Here is a 19,451-nt window from a genome sequence, read left to right on the forward strand (position 1 = left end):
AACATTATTAAGATGCATTTTCTTTCAACTTAATGAAAAATATAAAGCAAATCGAATGTCTTTTTGTGAGCAGATCATGAAATGTATTGAGCTCCACGGGTATTTGTTGTCCTGAGCGCATTAATCTTGATGCCCAAATTCTTACTTGGCTAGTGATACCTTTAGAAAACGTGTATCTAAATGAAAGTTAACTCGGCAACATGCGCCATCCCATTGTTTAAGTTTTATTAGGTGATTACACCTCCTATACCCGATTTCGCGGATTCAACGATACCCTAATATCGGATATTATATGCGATTTCACGGATAATACCCGATTTCGAGTATTCTCTCCGACCTGTTCTATTCTATTTCTAGTGTATAAATTTATTAGATAAAATTAGATACATGTCCATAAGGCATGGATGCCATGCCCAGGGTTCAATGGTTATGTAACACGAAAATTTGTATGTTACGGAAGTTTCATCAAAATACCTTAAACAGATTCTATAAAACTGAGTTTTATACACAATAAATAGTAAAAGATCAAAGGTCAATGGGAAGGGAAGGTAAAAAAAATTGGGATACAGTTAGCCAATTCTCATCAAAACCAGAAGTCTCTGTCGAGACTGTAGCTCTACTGATTTGTACTTATAACAAAGGATGAGAAAAGAAGCCATTGCCATCAGACCAAAACTGTAGGAGTAGCGTTTTAAAGGAATTTCACAGACATTTCTATTTTTAGTAAAATGGCAACACTGTTCATCGAAATCAAAAACCGATGCACTATTTTATGTATCTTAGTGTAGTCTACTTGTGTGCCAAGTTATATTGGAATCAAACCAAAACTGTAAAAGGAGTAGTGTTTTACAGGTATTTCAAAGAAAATTCTATTTCTAGTAACCATGGTAACACCGTTCATCAAAATCAAAATCCGATGCACTATTTTATGTATCTTAGTGTAGTCTACTTGTGTGCCAAGTTAAATTGAAATCAGATCAAAACTGTAGGAGTAGCATTTTAAAGGAATTTCACTGAAAATTCTATTTTTAGTAACCATGGCAACACCGTTAATCGAAATAAAAAACCAATGCAGTATTTTATGTACCTTCGTGTAGTCTACTTGTGTGCCAAGTTATATTAAAATCAGACCAAAAGTGTAGGAGGAGTAGCGTTTTTGAAAAATTGTTTACAGACAGACGTACAGACAGACAGACGGACGGATGACGGACATCTTACTATCGAATAGGCTCTTCTGGTCTCTGACCAGTAGAGCTAAAAATGTATCAGTGCAGAAGCAGAAAATATCTTGGAATGTACTGGCCCCACTTCATAAAGATACATGACTCACCTTCTTAAGGGTAAATCCCACACTGGAATTATGCACTGCGTATCTGTCAAAATGAAATCAGATATTAAATGTAAATTAGCTTTATTTATAAATCTCCTTATTTGAACTTGCATATACATGTATTCTCGTTTATTCTTAGGGTGTTTCAAATTCAGCACAGATATATGTTATAGCCTACTTGGCAGAATTATTAGTAATCCAACATGTTGTTTAATATAATAAATTTTCAGAAGAATTTATGAATTCACACAATAATCTTTGCACAATAATATGCATACTTGTCAAATAGTATGTAGCTTACACCACTTATATTGAAATAGCTTATTTGAAATATCACTTATTTTGAAGTAAATCTCAATCTCCATTCTCAATTTATTATTAGTTTTGCAATAAAGTATCAGTTGAAATTACATTCAATTCATTAAGATGTAGAAAATAACCCCCATTTTGTTAAACCTTTATGTACTGCCAACTTGTAACTAAGGGAAACACCTTGGATTTGGTACTTAGCTACCTCTCTCTACATAGCGACTAGGCTAGCTCTCTGTTAAGGAGCTTAGCTATACTTAGCAGCTACGCTGTTGAACGCAGCCCCTAGCAATGAATCTATTGCCAGTGAACACACATTACCTGCTGACCACTTCCGCGATTTTGGCATGTTCCTCAGAGGGACTCTTTAAGGCTTTCCTTCTGGTGGAGATATTGTAGAACAAATCCTCTACCTAAATACATGTACCAACCAAAAGTTGCATGAAAAGTAACCCAATTGTATAATCGGTTATCTTATTAGTAAATTTCCTTTAGCGTCAAATTTAGCGATTTTATCTGAAAAAGTTTACTTTTATTTTGATAAATTAATTTTTACAGATTAAAGGAATAATTACATTTGTTAACTCAGAATATACATATGACTGAATTATAAACCACACCTATTTTAGCACTTCCACCACCATCACTATAATATCGCAAAAATTAGAAGATCTCTCAAAATTCTTGTTATATGGTATCAATGGGTGATTTCTAGCACTAATCTCATGGTAGGGACTTCAAAATTACTTCAACATATCCATGGTATTTGAGATATCAGTGTTCGAAATACCAAAGTTCAACTGTATCAGGACACATACACAACAATTCTACCTTCCCTATCATCGTAACACTTACAGTAATCTGAGTTCCAACATTTCCAGCACAGGGTTTCACAGGTTCTTTCAATTTCCCATCCACATAGCTTCCTCTGAGAAACAGAAGAAAAGATTCAAATGGATCCATATAAAACAAATCAATTTTTAAAAATTATTTTCATAGAAAATTTCACTGACCTAAAAATTCTCAGATATTTGACTATCATTCCTTCAAAACAGACAATTTTCTGTCAATTTTTTTTTAAAACAAGGTTTGCTATTTTACGCATTTTAATAAACTTACTTTCTTTTGAAAAATCACAAAATTTTATATAGTGGTGAAGAGGGGATCAATAAACCTCAATCTTAATATAATATCTATTTTCCGACATGGACCTAGACCAATCAGGCCGAGACACTTACTTGAAGGCACATTTGGAATCGGCAGTTTTAGTCGTTATGGTAACGTGCGCTACGTGACTTATGCTAGCCAGGGCCTCCCCTCGGAATCCGTAGGTAGCTATAGAATTCAGATCCTCAAACTTCTGAAGTTTACTGGTGGTAAATCGTTCACATACAATCTCCATGTCTTCTTTCTATTTCAATTAATTTCAACTTTTATCATTTTTATGGTCATCAAAACAAAGTTTAGTTACCATATTTTCTTCTCAGGGTTTATAGCTGTTCAAATTTTTTATCACTTTACTGAAAGTTTTGATTGTTATGATTATAGCAATTCCATTTGACAACAATTTATATAAAACTCAATAATGTTATATAGTTATTACTAAGTTTGTTATACATGAGAGCTCATACTGAATCATGGGGACTGACAACTGACTTACAATGCGTTAATGAAACTGCTCTATCTCAAGGACAATTGGAGATAGGCAAAGTATACATGGTAACATATAAGAAGCAAAGAAGTAATAAGGAATGCTCGACTGTTAAAATATATATACACTACATGAAGTAAATAAGCATTAATCCTCTAGAGAAAACTTCAATGGGGGTTATTTTTTTCTTTTATAAAGTTTGCCAGAACCAAACTTAAATCGGTGGATAATCATGATAATATCAATGACTGTTAATAAATATATACCATTTAACAAAGAGAAGTAACTCTTAACCAGTCTTTACAACAAGTATTCAAGTTTTTGATGAAGTCTAGACATATCTCTTACAAACCAAGGTAACATTAAGTTTTCTTTTGATTAGTACAATCAAACCCTGTTATCTCAAACTCAGCAGGACAGACAATAAAATAACATTGATATATATATCTGAGAATTCAAGATATCAGGGGTAAAATACTTAAAATATATGTGGCTGAGACTTTCAAATTACTTTGACATATCCATGATATTCACAGAAATATCAACGTTTGAGATACCAAAGTTCAACTGTAGATGTTTTATTTAAGTGAATTGATAACGGAAATGACAATCTTCTGAAATTAATTTGAAGGAATTTCTATCCTTTACAATTCTTTTGGTAAGTAGCCCTGATTTCTAAACTGAACTCATCTCAGCAACAGTTATAACTTACCCTGATTCCTGTCCCATTATCCTGAATCTGTAGCAGTTTGAGTCCACCCTGTTTAACCGTCACCTGAATGTTGGAAGACTTGGCATCCAAACTAGAAAAATTGATAATTACAGTATAACAACTCTGTTAATATATCCAATCATTTCTTCAGTATGACAACTCTGTATACATTCATTGCTGTATATAAGTACAGTGTTTGTTTGTTGTTGTTTAACGTCCGTCTAGAGAATTTTTTACTCATACTGAGATGCCTCCATTTACTGGTGGAGAGCTTCAAAGTTTTATCAAGTACTCGGCACTCAGGGCCATTGAGGAGTGAGGGATCTTTTCCATGCCAGTACCTACTGCGACATGGGACCTTGGTTTATACACTCTCATCTGAAAGACCGTGCTCAACGTCCCACGTCCCACAGTAAGATTCGAACCTGTGATACAGTAAGGATAGATTCCTTATACTGTGACTCTAAAGCAGATGCTCTAATTGCTGTGCCTGGCCAATATGTTCAGTGTAACAACTACTTTAACATATACATTCATTTTAATGAAAAACTTACCAGGGACCTATATACTAACGGGATAGGCCACTACCGCAAGTCTCGCGATATCTCGTAAGTCGCGGGATATCGTAAGTCAACTTTAATTAATTATATCTCTAAAGCTATCGCATATTTGAGATAAAATCCTTTAATTATCTGTCAAAAAATCATTCAAGATTTGTTTTTGTACATATTATATTCCTTATCTTAGTAGTAATTTTGTTTTATGCAAAATCAGCACATTCCCCGATCGTCAATATTTCCAAGAAATCACCGATTTCGGTGTTTGTTTTCTTTATATTTAAATTATATTATTATTATGCTTTAAAATTTATCAATAAATCAATTCCTATACATAAAAGGAATAAATGATATTAATCAGAAAACACCCTGTTTACTGGGAATAAACGTAGTTTGAAAAACTTGTAGTGTTGTGCATGATGTTTTGGGTAAATAAACATGGCGATGAAGGAGTTGCCTATCCCATTAGTATATAGGTCCCTGTTTTAACTTATATATAGACCTGTTTTCAATCATTTCTTTGAGAGCATTCTCAGTAACAGATAACCTCCCCTGCTGCGATACGATTAACCACGACCTCGTCTAGCCGCTTAATTAAGCCTGGGTGTGTTGTCATGGTAAGTCTCCTGTCTCACTAGGTCTGTCAAAAACAAAAGTATTGATGTGTGGGTTGAGTTTAACTCACTTTAAGTACAACAGGTCCAGCACAATGTCTTGATTAAGCTATATAGCTTTAAAAAGCTATATAGCTTTATTAAGCTATCTGAAATAGCTTAATAAAGCTATCTATATGCAGTTTTTAACAAAAACGTTTTTAGTAAGAAATAAACAAAAAGTCGTCAAAATTTGATTATTCATTTGACTTTGGGTTATCAAAAATACAACCTAAATCACTGAAAGTACATAACAGCTGTTGCAATACTTTTAAGCAAAAGATGAATTTTTGTTTGGAAAAACTGCACTATCATATTGAGTGCTGTGGGGCATGGAAAGTATGATTGCTTCTCATTGTGTTGAACTGTTACCAATCAATTATCCTGTTGGCCATAACTGCATGACCTCCTTTTAAATTCATTCAAGAAATAACTGTGAGGTCACTCATCAATAGCCCCCAAACTTTTAAAAATTGCACGCAGTTACAAAAGGGCGAAAATAACACGGGGCGAATTTAACCCTGTATACAGTAAATATAGACCTGTTTTCAATCATTTCTTTGAGAGCATTGGCTGGACGTTGGATAACCTCCCCTGCTGCGATACGATTAACCACGACCTCGTCTAGCCGCTTAATTAAGCCTGGGTGTGTTGTCATAAAGCTATATAGCCTCAAAAACTATATAGCTTAATACCGATATGTAGGTGGACCTAAGTTCAATGTTTATGGATGTCCATTTTCAACATTTTCACATTGAAATCTTTAATTCAGTTATACAGTTATTATAGCAGACGATATTAAATTAGTAATACTTGCATAACAGTGCAATTTATTTAATTCAGTTCAAATTTAGAAAACTTCCGATAAATACCTCATAAATTGATGAAAAATAAAAATTTGTACATGTCAACAGTATTCCCTTCCCGCCATCTGTGACAACAGCATTTTTATTTTCAAACACAGGAGATTGATTCAAGAACGATAACTGAGAGAAAAGCGCATGTATCTCCTTGGAGATTTTTCGTTTCTAGAAAGTAGTTCTGATTGTTCAAAAATATTACACCCACGTTTATTTTCCCTGCACCAAGCATACATTGACTTTTATAATAAATGTTTAAAATAGCATATTTTTCATTTGATTATTCTGTTTTGAGTAATTAAAATCCCCATCATTAATTTAGCACTATTTTTATTTGCGGAGTGATTTTACTATTGCTATAAACAATATGGCGGACACCTTGTGAAAAGTGAACGAGAATAGGAAATTTTCCATGTAAACATGTAATCCTTGGAATAACGCTAATTTTTCAGTAGAGAGGAGAGGAACTAATCAATCATGCCTTCGGTCTCGGCTTTAAGCCGGACCGTTTCTGGTCCAATAGGACTACACGAGGGGTCGAAAGAGTTACCACTTGTGGAGACCATAGAACTTATAGAACCCCGGAGAGAGAAGACCGTTCCTAACCATCTTCTAGAAACAAGTAATTCAGCATAAAATGCACACAATTGAAAAAAAAGTTACACCATTTATGATATTGTATAAAACTGGCGTTAAAGTTTGAAAAAACATATCATCTGTCATGACATTAAACTTAAATAGGTTGTGTTATGGTTTGGGTATTATGGTTTGGGTATCAGCCTGGATATCTCATTCATTCATCAGAGCAATGCCACTATAGCATGTGTTTATGAATGTCAATTAAAGTTGACTAAATAATCATCCCAACCAATAGCTGAACCAAACCAAAAATGGAGAATTCCCAAGTGTTCCATGTATCAAATCAAGACAAATGGACAAAAATACCATAATGCTTGGATATTGTGGTAAACTGTTCCATGCCTACATGTACTTGGTTTGATTCCTGGTCCAATCATAATATTTTTATTTCCTTCAAATAAAAACTGGTATTTGTAATCATTAGAGACTGTTTTTATTCGTTTTCTTTTTTTTTAAACAAAGATAATTCAGAGAATCTGTGTCCCCTGCTGAAGGAATAAAAGATAATAATGCAAAAGAAAATAATGCACAGATATGGGGGGGCTTACAAAGGGCAAGCGATGCCATGATATAAAATTTAATTGCAAAAAACTCACAAGCTCCTTGAGGTATGTACAGATACGCAAACAGAATGTATGAATTTGAGACCTTGAACTTTGACTTTTTGACCTCAGAATCTACTGGGATCTTCCCTAGGCTATAGAGTGTTGTGTAAAATTTCATTGCATGGAAATGAAAGTGTTAAAATAGACAGAAATATAAATGGATGGACAGACAGATCAAAATTAATATCCCCAACTTTCAGTGGGGGACAAAAATGAGAATAAATTCTAACCGATTATAATATACACTAAATTATACTTGCAATATCAAAAATAAGTCAGAAAAACTGAAATTACAGTACATGTACATCCTACATCAGCATAAAGATAACAATTTACCATAATTGTATGACTTATCAATGTTTATTTTTCTCTTTTTCCTAGAAATATATTCCAAAGTGTCTCAGAATGCATGTGTCCTTGCTAAACCTGCAATCATCCATTTTGGAGGCTTTGAGGTGGATAAGAAACATGTACAATCCCTACAGATTGTCAATGCCTCAACGGAGGTCATTAGAATGCACATAATTCCCCCACAATCCAAATACTTCTACTTAAAATACAAGAAAACTGTAAGTATTCAAGAATTAAAATTTATTTAATTAGTTTATCTCAATTTACATAACACTTGAATTTTAGGTTTTGGCCTTATGACCACACACACTCTAATGCTTTTTCAGTGAATAGAAACTTATAGGATTAATTGATGCATCATCTGTCATTAAAAAAAAGGACAATACTGTTTACAAGGTTATTTTTGCCCTGTTTTCTGTCTACCCTTTCACACTTGCAAAAAATTCATTCCTGTTTTAAATTTGCCTAGAGACAGTTTTGTGAAAAATTGATGCTGCTCACTTTGAATTTGCCCTGTTTAACACTCAAATATTTCAATACATGAACCAGGTTACAATGCATAAACAAATATTTCAAATTTTTGATTGGTTAATAAAATCATTAAATTATACCAGTACAATAAGTTTCTCATTTTCTGAAATACTCAGATAAGATAAATAGATTTTTGGACCTTTAACAAAATTGCTGTTTTTTTGTGCTTCATAAGTTGACATTTGGATGGAACTGATAAAGTTAACCTCCTACAGTACTTTATGAAAGAGTATCTATATTCTGTTGATCATTTTCACAGGAACGCTTAGTGCCAGGTTTAACCATTGACTGTACTATAGAATTCAGTCCAGATGAATGGAGATATTATTATGACTGCATCAGAATTAATTGTCCAGTAAGTATGATAACAGTCTAGTGCATTGACATTTATTTCTTTCTAATTCATTTCAAAATTATTCCATAGTTTGAAAAATAGTGATCAAAGTTAACTTTAAAATAAGCACTTTAAAAATTTTTTTTTTTAATTTGAATTCTCATACATTTTTGTTTACTTTGAGTAAACAGGACAATTTTTGAATCTTGTGCTTTGTTTGAAAATTTTCATTAATGGGGGCCAAACATACTAAATTTCCATGCAAATGATTGAAATGAAAGCAATCTTTAGCAAAAATATTTTATTCACCAGGGAGAAGAGAACCTCGTAATTCCTATCCATGCCTACCCTGTGATGAGTACGAGGGACTTCCCCACGCAGTTTAATTTCCCACCTGTACCTGTCGGTCATAAGTAAGATACTGTAAAATCACATATTTTCATGGGGTTGAATTTTCGAGGCTTGAGAAAAAGTTATTGGTTTGTTGGGATTTGATTTTGTGGCTGGAGAAGTGTTACGAGTAATGTATATGAAATTTTATATTTCGTGGTGGTCTTGAATTCGTGAGTTTCTCCATACCTCGAAAACAACGAAAATTAAACCCCAACAAAAATTAGTGATTACACAATAATCAATTAGTTTCTTGGGATTTATTTAAACTTCTTTTACCTCTACTCAATGAATCTTTCAAACTACGGAGAAATCATAGTTTTATGGTAACTTTTTTTTTCAGAATGACACAGTTATTTCCCTTGAGATGTGAGGGACCAGTTGACTTTGAGTACCAGCTTATTTATGTACAACCACACCCCTCTTTCACTGTTCACCCAATGAGTGGTAAGTTCAGGTTGCATTCACTTAATAAGCAGCGATTACTGAGGTTTGTAATTTGGATGTGACAGGCAGCCAGAGGATGCTCACTCCTCCATGGCACCTGATCCCATCTCTGATGTTTTTAAAAGTCCATGTTTGCTCTGCTCTCATTCTGTATTGTTTCAATGGACCTATGTGCTTGATTACTGTTTGTTAGTCCATTCCTTTAATTTTTCTAAGAAAAATAGCTTGTGTAGATCTATGCATTAAATATTCTAGAAAGGAAAGATTAGAATTTCAAATATAAAAGTAAGGAAGTATGATTGAAAATTTGTATACTTATTAAATCCATTTGTGTGATTATGTTTAAGCATTAATAGAATTAATGATTGATTAAAAAAAAATGACCATCTTGACCTTATGTTGTAACTTATGTTGTTATGTTTAACAGGTATTATTCCGGCTCACGGACAGACGGAGGTGTCCGTTACTTTTGCTCCCCTGGAGTTTCAGACAGCGCTAATGAAGATCCAGCTGACTATTTCCCAGTTTAACTCCCAGCCAATCGTGTGCACCTTTTCTGGAGTGTCTACGCCTGGCCTCTTAAAGTAAGTCCCCAGTGTACATCTGTCAGTCAGTCAACTACTGTAGTTAAAGGAATTGTAAATACACTTATTTTTTCATCATCGCAAGCCACAGGAGGGGGGGGGGGGTCTTTTTATTTTCTGTGGAGATTTGCTTAGATAACTAAGCACTATAGTTTTAGACTTGCCTTATGTGTATCATGGTGCAAAATGGACCAGGTATACATAATTTTAGATAAAAAAAAGAAGAGATATAAAGTAATTGTGTTTTTGCCCAACGAAGGAATAAATATTATATTAAGAAGTTTACAAGATTAAATATAAGCAATGTTTATTTTTCTCTGTAGGGAGATTTCTATGCAATCCCAAGGAATTGTAGACAACAATATTCTGGACCCTAGATGTCTCTCACCACTGGACAGGTCCAGGGAGAAGAAGAAACTGTCATTTAAAATAAAATCCAAGGGCTCTCAGCAACAAACACCACAAGTAAGTTCGATTTTTTTTTTTGCTGCATTTTTCTTCCTTTTACCCATCTTTTAAAACCAGACTTGGATAAATTTTTGGTAGCTGATTGTTTTGCACATCATAGTATATTAAAGAGAGTTAATAAAATATTCATTATTTTGACTTCAATAACACCGGTCTTATTAACAGATTCAGGAAATGGAATACAATGGGGTTCGTTTTCCTCCCAAGTTGGACACTCCTTACGCTGTGGCCCAGGTCCTGAACCAGGAGCCCGGGAAACTCCGGGCCAAGGATCTCCGAGATAGTAAGTATGGGCAACCTGTTGGGCTGATCAACAGAACGTGTGCTCACTTACATTTCTGTTGGCGGTTAAAGGAATTTTGGCAAGCGCTCGCAAACATTCGCTCTGTTGAACAGGCCTCTGATGGTCTGATTAGGAAGGACATTTGTTTACTGTGTCAAGATCGTCCCTAAGACCTTGGGGACAGGAATTTCCTGTGCCAATAATGATGTAATCCCCTGTCTTCTCAGGTTTTCTCCCTCATCCCCCTGTTAAGGAGGGAATTCTAGGCCCTCTTCTACTTTTTAAATGTCCCTCTTTTATTTTAATTCTTAGGAACAACCCTGTTGTATGGTTATTCTTTGCTTAATTTTCAAGATTTTCAAGATGTTTATTTATCATAAGATTTACATTTTATACAGTTGAACTTAGGTATCTAATAAACTTGACATCTTGAAATCCTATGGATATCGAAGTGATTTGAAATTCCCAAACACTTATTCTTTCAATAACTTAAGCTTGGTATCCTCAGTTCTCTTAAAGTTTTTTCATGGTCTCATCAAGTTTGAGATAACAAGGTTTGACTGTGTATAATTAATGAAGGTGAGACTATTTCTAATTAATTTCACTGATTTTTTCAGCTGTGCTGGCTCAAAAACAGTCAACTAATAAACCAGCCACCAGACAAATGAAGGTTAGATATCAAAGTTTGAATTAATGTCTAAAAAGTTCCTCTAACTTTCCTTTTTCCATTGTCTTTAATATGTTATTAGCAAACTATTTGAGAAATGACCCCAGAGAAAACTACATAAAGTATAAAGTATTTTATGGTTTAGAGACTTAAAACTGTGTTTTCAAGTCAGAAAAGTTTAAAATGGAAATTGTTTTGTAAATTTTACTTCAATATTCGTAGGAAGCTATGTTTGAGCACAAGGTGAGACAGAATGTGTATGAAGAGAGACAGAATCAACTCAGGTGGCAGGTTAAACTCGGCGATGATCAGATCACAAACTCAGCTCGAGCACAGATCCTGGAAGAACGAGATCAGTCCTGGAATGAGTATAAGGTAAGAATGTGAAGATATAGCCTGGGAGTCGTGTGGGAGAATTTAAATTTAAAGAATAAAAGAGGATATAAAGAAATAATGTACCTTCATCATAAGAAATTACAGTTTACATTCAATTTGATATGTTATTGAATTTTGTTATACAATGTATAATTTTAGATGTTGCAAATCTTATTAGACACATGTGTAAGATTTACTTTAATTCTTAGTTTTTGTTGATTTTCTCCTTTGATTTTGAGATTTGTATAATTGAAAATCAAAGTTTGAATTAAATTTTTATCAAAATAGGTACCTGCATGAACTTTCAAGTTGCAAAATTGGATGTTCTTGAAGTTTTTGTTATGATCTCTTTCTTGTTACTTTTGAATTATTATAGGATGTTACTTTCTTAAAAGTATAACAAGTACCTGATGCATCAGCATCTTCTGATTCTAAAACAATTCTGTAGTAGCTTCAATAATGTACCCTTTTGCCTTTTGAGGGGGGGGGGGGGGGGGGGGGCTCTCCAGAAAATTTCAGATGAGAAAAATTGGAGAGGGCTACATTATTGTAGTTAGTTCCTTAGCCATTTTTAATTACACGTTCTGTTTTTCGACAGTACGATCGCCGTGGTGATCCAGTCATTGAGGAGGAGTACAAGAGGACAGAAACAAAGTGTACATTTCGGCGGACATTTCGTGACCACACAGAACTAGCCCCTGAGACGGCCATGTTTGATACGTACAGTAATGACTTGTGGGCTACTCGCCATGCTGCCCTGGGAAAATTTGCTCAAGCTGCAAGAAAGGTACAGTAAAACTGTAGTACCATGACCGATAAAGGTAGTTAAATATAAATGATTATGGTGCTTGATTGTACAATACTACCAGGAATGTCAAATTCATGGGTATATTAAGCAATATTATACTTTCATGTAAATTAGTTGAATCTGATTGGTCGAGAAACATTTGTTAAAAAACACTATTACCTGCTGATTAATGAAGCCACTCACTCCAGCGTAGCAACAGTCAACATTGCTTGATGACGGGTGATATTCCATAAAATAGCTACTGCAAAGAATTTATGCATGCACAGTTCACTGTTGATATGTATTTGTGTAAAGCATTCAGTATAATATAATAAATATTCAATGTATTTGAGTGTAACATTGAAAATTTTCACTCCTCGAAAACCATAGTCAACCTCAGCTGCGCCTCTGTTGACAATGGTTTTCTTGGGGTGAAAATTTTCAATGTTACACTTAACTACATGCAGTACTTATATATTACAGTTAAACTTGTCTAATCTGAACACTTCTGGTTCCATAGATATCCGGATTAGACGAGATTTTTAAACAATTAAATTTACTGTAAGTGACTACAGTAGGCATCATATTAGATAAATTTTAAAAATTTAGAAATTTTAGAACACAGATTAGACAAGTTTCACTGTATTTTGTATTTATTCAGATTTTAAGTCAGTCAAGTGAATTCATCAAACAGATTGATGAGAGAGAACCTTTTTTTTCCCTATTTCACATTCAAATTCTATTTTGACAGGTGATTATTCACATGAGAGCTAACTGGAAGATTAAGGTGCTGAAGAAGGTAGTACAAGATATCCTAGAGCAAGAGAGAAATGTGGAGACCAGGACAGGTGAGCATTATGTTATTGTAGGAAACAGGGTTTGAATTCAGATATCAAAATCTAGAAAAATATTTATAACATCTATCAGAGTTGCCATTAGAGTACTTTGAATAAGCCTTCTCAAAATAAATTTTATGTGGTTGAAGCTTTCTTTTGCCATTAATACATATATTTATATAGTGTATACAGGTAAATTTTTGCACTTGTGTGATTTTCGCCTCTTTCACCCTAGCCTCATTTGGCGAATTTAAAACGGGGCAAATTCAAAGATTACGTTATAATTTCTTAACCAAAACTATGACTGGGCAAATTTAAAATGGGACAAAATTGTTTGCAAGTGTAAACGTGTGAAAATAACGTGGGGGGAAATAACTCTGTGTACAGTAAATTTCACTATATATCGCATTTTGATAAATGAACTAAGTTATAATGTGAAGAATAAACTTACCTGTATGTTTGTCTGTATATAAACAGCTCTGTTGGAGAAGAAGGAAAAAGAGGAGGAGATGGAGTTGATTCCTCACGACATTCAGATAACCTCAGACAAGATCAAGAAGTACACCTTCCCCACCTACGTACCTCCCAATGTTAAAGATGATATGGTAAGAGGCTATGTGCAGAGTTTATGGACGGATGTTATATTGGTTAGAAAGGAGGGGGGGTGGGGCAATGGTGTTCTATGCCTCACATGGGCAGAAGAATGGTCATTGACGTATTCTTGTACAAAATGTGGAAGATTGATTTAAAAAAGGAAATTCTAATAAAATTTTATATTAATGATTTTAGATTAATCATAGCCAAAAGTATTTTAGGGGTATACCGATTTATCAGAGTTACCTCCCTTACCAGAGACTCCCCCTTAAAGATTGTTTTTCTTTAAATTTGGTTTTAGAGAGTCAAAAGAAAAACTCCTGAATAATGTTTTAACACTGCTATAGTAGATTTTGCATTAATTGATTGTACTTTATCAACAGGCCCCCGATGCTCTAGGGAAAGTCCCCTACAAGCCATCAGAGGTTGTAGTGAAGAGGAAAGTACCTTATTTTAATCTGAAAGTTCCCAAGCACTACACACTACTGGGATACAATAAACATCTGGTTCACGAGGCCTCCAGGGGGTATGTGGCCCCGAAACTGGCACGTCCCCTCCGAACAGGGGCAGAGGTAGGTTAATGATCTTCCATCTCTCTCTCTCTCTCTCTCTCTTCTACACACACATACATACAGATGTAAGTTAATGATACCCCTTTTTTCTCTCTCTTTCCCACATGCATCTCTCTCTCTCTCTCTCTCTCTCTCTCTCTCTCTCTCTCTCTCTCTCTCTCTCTCTCTCTCGCCACACATTTCACACCGCAAATTAATGATACCTTTCTATTTTTCTGTACCTATTAACAACAAATCAAAAAAAAGCTTGATCGCAAAAATTAATTGCCATGAACTAGTTTACTTCTAGTAAATCTCGAGATAAAGTTGTCACGAATAAAAATTGGTTTATAGTAAGTTAATGCTCTTTCTTTCTCTTTCCCAACACACATTATATATGTTACATGATATTTATTCAATGAATTTTTTTAATCCATGCCTATGCCTTAGCTGTTGAATAATTTTCCTATTTTCTGTAGGATGAAAGTATCAGAATTGCAGTACCTGCTGAGGAAACTGAGGTTTTGGCAGTAGATTCTGGAGAAGAAGACACCACACAGGAAGTGACGCGTGCGGGGTCAGCTGTGAAGAAACCTCAGCCATTGGTTGCTCTTGTTCCACCCAAAGCTCTGTTCCAACCAATAGAATACCCCTCTCTACATATCTTTGTGAGTTGATTGGTCAAATTTAGTAAAGTTACTTATATTGAATAGATATTGAAGACTTAAATTTGTAACATTTGGAATTGTTGGAATTGGAAAAAGCAATTTTTACATAGAGTGCTATTTTGAACTTTCACTCAATTATTGGATTCTGTTTGAATTCTCTTGATAATGTTCCTGGCAGCAGTTTTTCACATCTTTTTATTTTAAAATTTTTTAAATAATACTTCTTTAGTACATTAAGAAAAAAAATCTGTTCCCTCCTCATCCAATGTGATGTTAAGATTTTCTCATCATTAGATCTGCTTATGTAAAATTCTGTGGAAAATGTGCCAGGCAATTTTTCCAAATCTTCAATTTTTCTAACCATACTTTTATTTCTACAGTACTTTTAAAAATATGTCACTCCTCATCCATTTTTTTATGATTTTCTCATCATTAAATCTGCTTTTTGTTTTTAGAACCCCGCCCCTGGTCTACAGGTGTTCCAGGCACCTGTTCCTTACTCAGAAACTGACACCGACTTCCACCTGTGCCCTATCCCCACATATTTCAAGAAGGACTTTGCCACTAACCCCCACTCTGCCACCCAGAGAAGATACTTAGACAGGGAGGTAAGTTAATTAGGTCACCTAAAAATAGAGGAAGCATTTTAGGTCACTTAGAGGGATGCTCTTAAGGTCCTTAGAAATAGGGGTGCATATTAAGTCAGGGTAGCCAGCACAAGATACTTGCATGTCAAAAAATGATGTAATAAAATAAAAGGTATAACAAAACATTTATTGACTGTCTTCTTGGGCAACTGTTTGTCTTTGGTCTAATGGCCTCAGGTAAACAGGCTGGTTCTTGGGTCTGACAAAATGCATGTTGCCCTCAAATCCAGTCAATAAATATATATAGATAGTTTTCGATAGGCCAGATTTTAGCAAGAGTTATTTCCCGTTGGCTGCCATACTGGAGGTCCAAATGCTCTTATTCCTTCATTGTTCAACCAATTTAGAATTTTTATATTTGCTATTTTGAATTAGGAATCCTTATTTTTCTGAAGTATATAAATTTTTGGAAGCCTCCTTTATTTAAAAGAAATTATTCAATAAAGATTTTCTACCAAGTAGTTCTGCTACATCCTCTTAAATTTGGTAAGAGAAAGAGGGAAAAATCATCTAGTGGACCTCCAATATGATGGCCAATGGGAAGTAACTCTTGCTAAATTCAGGCCTATCGAAAACTGTCTATATCCAACATACAAGAAAATAGATATAATGATTGTTCAATACATGTATGAAGAGTAACTGATTGACTCATTCCCACAGAGATCACCTCTGCTTTACTACACCGCTATGTTTGTTTATTAACAGGATGTAGTCCGAGGCATCATGGGATGGAAGAAGTTCCCCTCGCAGGGTCTGACCTCTCTCGCTAACACCCCCACCCTCACCAGTGTGTGGGTACCCAGGTGGTAAGTTGTCACATCCTTCACCTTTTACTGTATAAGTAGAAATTTTTGTGAGGATTCAATTTTGACATTGATAGCGAGGGTATTGAGATCACTGAAATTGAATATCACTTACAAAATTCCTTTTTTCATTGGAGATGATAATTCAATTTTTAGATAGCTAGATAACTGTGCTAAAATTATATATCAATTTTTTAGAAAAATTTGCTAATTTTATGAATGATTTAGTAGTAATTATAAGTAAATTATTTGTTTGTCTGTCTGTTTTAGGGACGACCAGTTTGGTAGTGACCTACTTCCTGAGGAAGTCCCCGTCCTGCTAGATCAGCTGCCAGAAGATGACCAACAAAACATTGAAGAGTAAGATCTAGTGTTACATGTCATTTGATTAGATGAAAAGTTTAGAACAGTATAAACTGTAAACAGTGTTATTTTCTCTCCGTGTTATTTTTGCCCTTTCTCGCTTGCCAACAATTTTGCTCCGTTTTAAATTTGACCACTCAGATTTTAGTTTATGAAATTATACTGTGTTGCTTTAATTCGCCCTTTTTTCATATAGCCTTAAGCTAACGTTGCTAACTTTGATACAAGCTGAAATTTTTCATATAGATTACGACTTATCTTTCAGTGAGGAGAATGAAAATTTTACACAAAGTCCCGAAATGTCCTTAACCCCAGATATGGTGTCTGCTCAATTTTCAATTATTGACCCCAAAGTTCCAACAGAAGAAAAAGTTGCACCGTGAGTATCATCGTAATTTATTTTTTTGGCAAAGCTGAATTAGGATTGGAGAAAATAAACTGGGTTTTTTTTTTGTTTTTTTTTTTTTTTACATAAAATCAAATAATTTCAATTTCAACATCATGAAACTTTGACATTTTGAGTAATTCTACAAATCTATTTCAACTAACAATGATAGAAAATTTTATTAGAATTGTCAAAAAACTAATTTCAGTGATACGTTCCCACACGGAAACAAGCTCCCTTCAACCAACATTCCAGTGTCAACTTATGGTCCAGTGCCAAGGTAAAGCTTATTTGAAGTTTATTGTTTTGAGATTCTTCAGTCCTCTAACCATTACATGAAAAAGTTCTGCTTTAAGGCCATAATAAATAGATTGCTAGATTCTCATCCGTATTTTTTAAAAAATCGAGGCGGGCGGGTGTCTTTTATTTTATTTTTTTTATTTTTTTCAATTTTGAAGATTTTTTATTGACCTGGTCAATCGGTGTTATTTTATCTACAATACCCAAATAAAAGTCATAGTAAAGGTTATATTCACATCATCTCCAATTTTTTCAACCAACGACCCTTGTTTAAAACATATACGCATGTATTAACCATCTTTTCAGCTGTCAAAATCATGTCGACTTTGAGCACGGGATTTAAAACGAAAGTAGAATGGTAGATGAATACTGATCCGGATCAGAATGAAGACGAAGAAAAACAGAAATAAAAAAAAATGGAGGCGGGGGTATAAAATTGGGGCGGGCGGGGATGAGAATCTAGGAATATTTTTATTATGGCCTAACCCATATGATTTTCAAAAATAGAAATTTTATTTATAATTGAAAAAGCACAAAATTTCTTCACACTTTGCAGGGCAAATTTGGAAGAAATGTCCTTTTAAGTTGACAATTTTATAGCCAAAATGGCCTTCTACTTGACAATTTTATAAAGAAATAATAAACATTTGCCCCAGCAAGAGTTATTTGTCCTATCAAAGGGTCAATAAACCTTAAGTACTAAAATTTCACATTGCCAATAAGCAGAAGTATGTGACATACAAGGATCCAATTAATTGATTTTATTGCAATATTTAGAGGGAAAGGGGGAAGGGGGGAAGGGGTCATACTTAATGAAAATAACCCTATATACAGTAATTTGAGATATATTAATATCAAATTTTTGTTTTATTCAAAATTATTTTTTTTTTGCAGAGAGAAGAGAGAGGAGGAGCTAGAATTTTTCATGACCAAAAAATACAATCGTTTAGGATCCAAAATTCAATCTAAAAATACTACTCTATCCAATTCTGTCACAGATCCAAACTTATTACTGAAGTGAGAATGGGTTGCTCCTATAGAAGACAGTATTTGTAACTCATTCACATTGAAAGTTTGTGCACGTGTTTATAAACTGAATTTTATTAAATAATTTATAATTCAGAGATGTGCATTCACAGGAAATTAATGTATGTTCTTTATGATAGAGAAAGATATTTACAGTGCTTTAAAAGGCAGTCTCTCTTATGTTCAGGAACTGTCTTAATAATGTGAATTCTCAAAAATATATCCTGGATTTTTTTCTTATGGAAAATCTATGGTGTGAAGAATGTTACAATTGTTATAAAGTATAAGAAATCAGAAAACTTTAATGTGGTTCAATCCAATATCAGCCGTCCAGTTTTAAAATGAATGTCTGTGATATTTATTTCTGATCATATATTTTAAGATATAAATAAAATATCTATTTATACCTGATGACATATTGTTGCTATATCTATACATATTGTACAGTGACTCCAAGTTTACTTCACAAAGAAAAATATTAGTTGTTTATGATTGAGGAACAACAAAAATGGTGTTAATCAAATGTAAATTTTGACAAGACTGTGGCTCTACTGGCTTTCAATTATAACAAAGAAAGAGAAATTTAGAACTTGGACTTGAAACTTTGCAACAGCTTTAAATAGGTTAATGATTCTTGGTTTAGTCTCTTTTTTTATGGCAAGATTTGTAATCAGACTAAAATTGTAGGAGGAAAGCCCTTTTGAGAGAATTTTACAGAAACTTTTATTTTAGTAGCCATGGCAAC

General features: G+C 34.0%; 2 protein-coding genes across 3 annotated transcripts in view; one reads left to right on the forward strand and one right to left on the reverse strand.

The window, feature by feature from the left end:
* Positions 1–5,870, reverse strand: part of LOC134266208 (DNA mismatch repair protein Mlh1-like) — a gene marked incomplete at its 3' end in the record, with an annotated part of 91,794 nt that extends 85,924 nt beyond the window's left edge. The window contains exons 1-6 of the mRNA XM_062748439.1: positions 5,755–5,870; positions 4,003–4,093; positions 2,878–3,050; positions 2,495–2,567; positions 1,961–2,052; positions 1,331–1,373 (exon numbers count right to left, since the gene is read on the reverse strand). Coding sequence (XP_062604423.1) covers positions 1,331–1,373; positions 1,961–2,052; positions 2,495–2,567; positions 2,878–3,050; positions 4,003–4,093; positions 5,755–5,870 — 588 coding nt within the window. The remainder of the gene's footprint in view (positions 1–1,330; positions 1,374–1,960; positions 2,053–2,494; positions 2,568–2,877; positions 3,051–4,002; positions 4,094–5,754) is intronic.
* Positions 5,871–6,438: 568 nt separating this feature from the next.
* LOC134266212 (cilia- and flagella-associated protein 221-like) lies at positions 6,439–19,118 on the forward strand. Of its 2 annotated transcripts, XM_062748444.1 has the most exons (22): positions 6,439–6,694; positions 7,698–7,885; positions 8,458–8,553; positions 8,845–8,945; positions 9,266–9,369; positions 9,797–9,953; positions 10,277–10,418; positions 10,587–10,704; positions 11,322–11,374; positions 11,594–11,746; positions 11,906–11,932; positions 12,345–12,533; positions 13,285–13,381; positions 13,847–13,974; positions 14,347–14,535; positions 14,994–15,182; positions 15,638–15,790; positions 16,535–16,635; positions 16,903–16,992; positions 17,261–17,374; positions 17,589–17,660; positions 18,575–19,118. In XM_062748444.1, exons 1-22 carry the CDS (start codon positions 6,550–6,552, stop codon positions 18,699–18,701), a joined length of 2,733 nt encoding a protein of 910 aa, XP_062604428.1. In that variant the 5' UTR covers positions 6,439–6,549; the 3' UTR covers positions 18,702–19,118. The 2 variants fall into 2 exon arrangements, with proteins under 2 accessions (XP_062604428.1, XP_062604429.1); XM_062748445.1 differs by lacking the exon at positions 11,906–11,932.
* Positions 19,119–19,451: the final 333 nt, after the last annotated feature.

This window comes from Saccostrea cucullata, unplaced genomic scaffold, assembly GCF_032062105.1.
Source record: "Saccostrea cucullata isolate Sc308-1 unplaced genomic scaffold, CSIRO_AGI_Scuc_v1 ctg730, whole genome shotgun sequence".
NCBI lineage: Eukaryota > Metazoa > Mollusca > Bivalvia > Ostreida > Ostreidae > Saccostrea > Saccostrea cuccullata.